This window comes from Brassica napus, chromosome A7, assembly GCF_020379485.1.
Source record: "Brassica napus cultivar Da-Ae chromosome A7, Da-Ae, whole genome shotgun sequence".
Classification (NCBI taxonomy): Eukaryota; Viridiplantae; Streptophyta; class Magnoliopsida; order Brassicales; family Brassicaceae; genus Brassica; species Brassica napus.
The window spans coordinates 19,708,693-19,711,805 of record NC_063440.1 but is presented as its reverse complement, the minus strand read 5'-3'; the positions used below and the strand labels follow the sequence as shown (position 1 = coordinate 19,711,805).

General features: G+C 32.8%; 1 protein-coding gene across 1 annotated transcript; it reads left to right on the top strand.

Moving 5' to 3' along the window:
• The first annotated feature begins 578 nt into the window (after window positions 1–578).
• On the top strand, window positions 579–2,327 carry LOC125576245 (indole glucosinolate O-methyltransferase 1-like). Its single transcript, XM_048735755.1, has 4 exons — window positions 579–1,148; window positions 1,283–1,593; window positions 1,691–1,755; window positions 1,888–2,327. The coding sequence occupies exons 1-4, from the start codon at window positions 679–681 to the stop codon at window positions 2,185–2,187; spliced, it is 1,146 nt and encodes a 381-aa protein (XP_048591712.1). The 5' UTR covers window positions 579–678; the 3' UTR covers window positions 2,188–2,327.
• The last annotated feature ends 786 nt before the right edge of the window (window positions 2,328–3,113 follow it).

Sequence of the window (3,113 nt, the reverse complement as noted above, 5' to 3'; positions counted from 1 at the left end):
CAAAGATAAACTATAGTATATACATGAGAAACACAAATGTTAACATACACATAGATCACTGTTTTTTAAACACACTTAAAAATAGTTTTTCCTAAAATCTAGCAATAAACAAGGCACAGTAATGAAGCGATTTGTTTTGGTGATGGTCCACACGCCACCCCCAATGCTCTCCATACACCTTATTTTCTCGATGAACACAAATGGAGTATAAACATTAATGTTTTTTTTGAGAAAATATGAACATTAATGTTTAGACAAATGTAGACAATACGCTGTCGGCCGATGCATGCTCCGTAAAAATAAAATACTCCCTCCGTTTTATAATGTAAATAGTTTTAGCTAAAAGCACAAAGATTAAGAAAATTATTATGTTTTAAAAAGTATTGTATATTAAATAGGTTAGATATAACTTAACCAATCAAAAATAAGTTTATTTAATTTGATTGGTCACACTATATTCAATAAATGTAAAAGTTACCTAGAAATATGAAAACTACTTACATTTTGAAACAAAAAAATTTCCCTAAAACTACTTACAATATGAAACGGAGGAGTATTAGACATAGTCTTGGTCACCATTCCAAATCTAAAGCCGGTACACTTGGCTTGAGAGTTCTCCGATCCCTATAAAATGGAATTTATTGAGAGAGTTAAAAACCATACTCTCAAACCACAATAATGTCATACCATTTTCAAGGGCCCGTAACCACTAACCCTAAACAGGTTTTAACCAAAGAAGAACAAGTAGCCGACGAGAACATGGTGAGCTCGCAAGCCGAGAGTATAGTTAACACTCTGGCTTTCCCTATGGTTCTTAAAGCCGCCTTGGAGCTCGGCGTCATCGATACCATCGCTGCTGCAGGCAATGGCGCGTGGCTTTCACCCTCCGAGATAACGGTTCGTCTTCCAACCAAGCCAACGAACCCGGAGGCACCGGTTTTGCTGGACCGGATGCTGCGGTTACTCGTCAGCCACTCGATGTTGAAGTGCCGTATGGTAAAAAGCAGAGAAAAAGGTCGAACCGGAAAGATGGAAAGGGTATACGCAGCCGAACCGGTTTGCAAGTATTTCTTGAAAGATAGTGACGGTTCTGGTTCTCTCGCGTCTTTGCTCATCATGTTCCATGACCAAGTCATTTTTAAGACTTGGTAAGTGCTTCAGTGATGTTCCTTACTTACTTGAAACCGGTTATTAGCTTACAAATTAAACTGATTCACAGAAAATGTTCTATATCCCAGAGTAAATGAAAAACTGAAGAATTTTTTGTTCTTTACTTTCGTAGGACAAAGCTCAAGGATGTGATACTGGAAGGAAGAGATGCGTTCAGCAATGCACACGGCATGAGAATATTTGAATACATTAATTTGGACGAACGATTCGGTGAGCTATTTCACCAGGCAATGTCGGAATCTTCCACGATGGTCATGAAGAAGGTGCTAGAAGTTTACAGAGGTTTTGAAGGTGTTAACACTCTCGTGGATGTAGGAGGAGCAAATGGCACCATATTAGGTTTAATCACATCCAAGTATCCTCATATCAAGGGTGTTAATTTCGACCTAGCTCAGGTTTTAACCAATGCTCCATTTTATCCAGGTACAAAACTAATAAATCTTATACTGTAATTAAAAGTTTTAAATTGGAGTGTTACTGTTAGTAACTACCTCCTAAACTTGTAATGTTACTAATATAGGAGTTGAACATGTCTCTGGAGACATGTTTATAGAAGTTCCAAAGGGAGATGCCATCTTTATGAAAGTAAGTTATACATATAAAGGTTTTTTTTAATTAAAATAAGTTGCATATAAATATATATATATATAACTTTTGAGCTCTTCGAGGTTTACTGAAGTCTATCATTTCTGGTATTAATGGCTAAATTATCGATAGTGGATATTACATGATTGGGCGGACCAACATTGTATTAAGATTCTAAAGAATTGTTGGAAGAGTCTACCGGAAAAAGGGAAAGTGATCATTGTAGAGAGGGTTACACCAACAGAACCAAAGGGTGGTGACTTTTTATCTGACATTATGTTCGCTATGGACCTGCTAATGTTGACACAATGTTCGGGTGGCAAAGAGAGATCTCTTTCACAATTCGAGAACTTAGCATTCGGGTCAGGTTTTATTCGATGTGAAGTCATTTGTCTTGTGTATTCATATTCTGTTATCGAGTTCCGCAAATAGATGTGGCATTTGAAAAAGTAAAACAATAATTTGGTTGGTAGTCTGAAATCAACATTGCGGGCTAAAAATCATATAATGATTGTGAGGGTTTTTCTTAGTATTTGTTAGTGAATTTTATTGCATGCAGTATTTTTACGGTATTGGTTTCGCTATCTTAATGCATAGCTAAGTTTAAATGAATCTTGAAATCAAGAACGATACTTAGGTTCACTCCGTGGTGAACAGTTAAATTCACCTCATCATTTATAACCAACCAAGTGCCATGTAAGATTAATTAAAAAAAGTAATAAAATTTAAAAAATAAATAGCTGAGAAAAACAATACCGACGTTAAAGCTATCTGCAAAACCTGAAACTCTAAAAATAAAAAATCTAAACCATAAATCTAATTAATAGCAAAAAATAAATGAATTATAGTCCAAGTTATTAATCAACACTTTAGACATGTAATTTGAAAATTCAGTTATTACTATTTATGTTGTAATATTTAAGTTGTATAAATTCTATTAAGTTTGACCATATTTTTTAAATACAACTTAAATTTAATAGTTTGTTTTAAAGCTTAACTAATTGTATATTTTTCTCAAGATATAAAATTAAATGTATTTTAAAATTTAGCTATTAGTTTTTGTTTTATAATATATTTTTGAAATAAAAGTTTAATATAAGTTTGTTTATTTTTCGTGATAATAATAACATTTATATTTCATGGTTTTCAAAATAAATATTTTTAATAATCTATTTTACTTTGAAAAACAAAAACCAAATCTAATGTTACCATTCAAGTTTTTAGAAAATCTAAATTCTACAGCAAATTCAAAAATCAAAAACTAAAAACCAAAATCTAAAAACTAAAAACCAAAATCTAAAAACCAAAAACTAAAATACAAAAACCATGTAAACAATCATCACCTTAGAGTTTTGTGT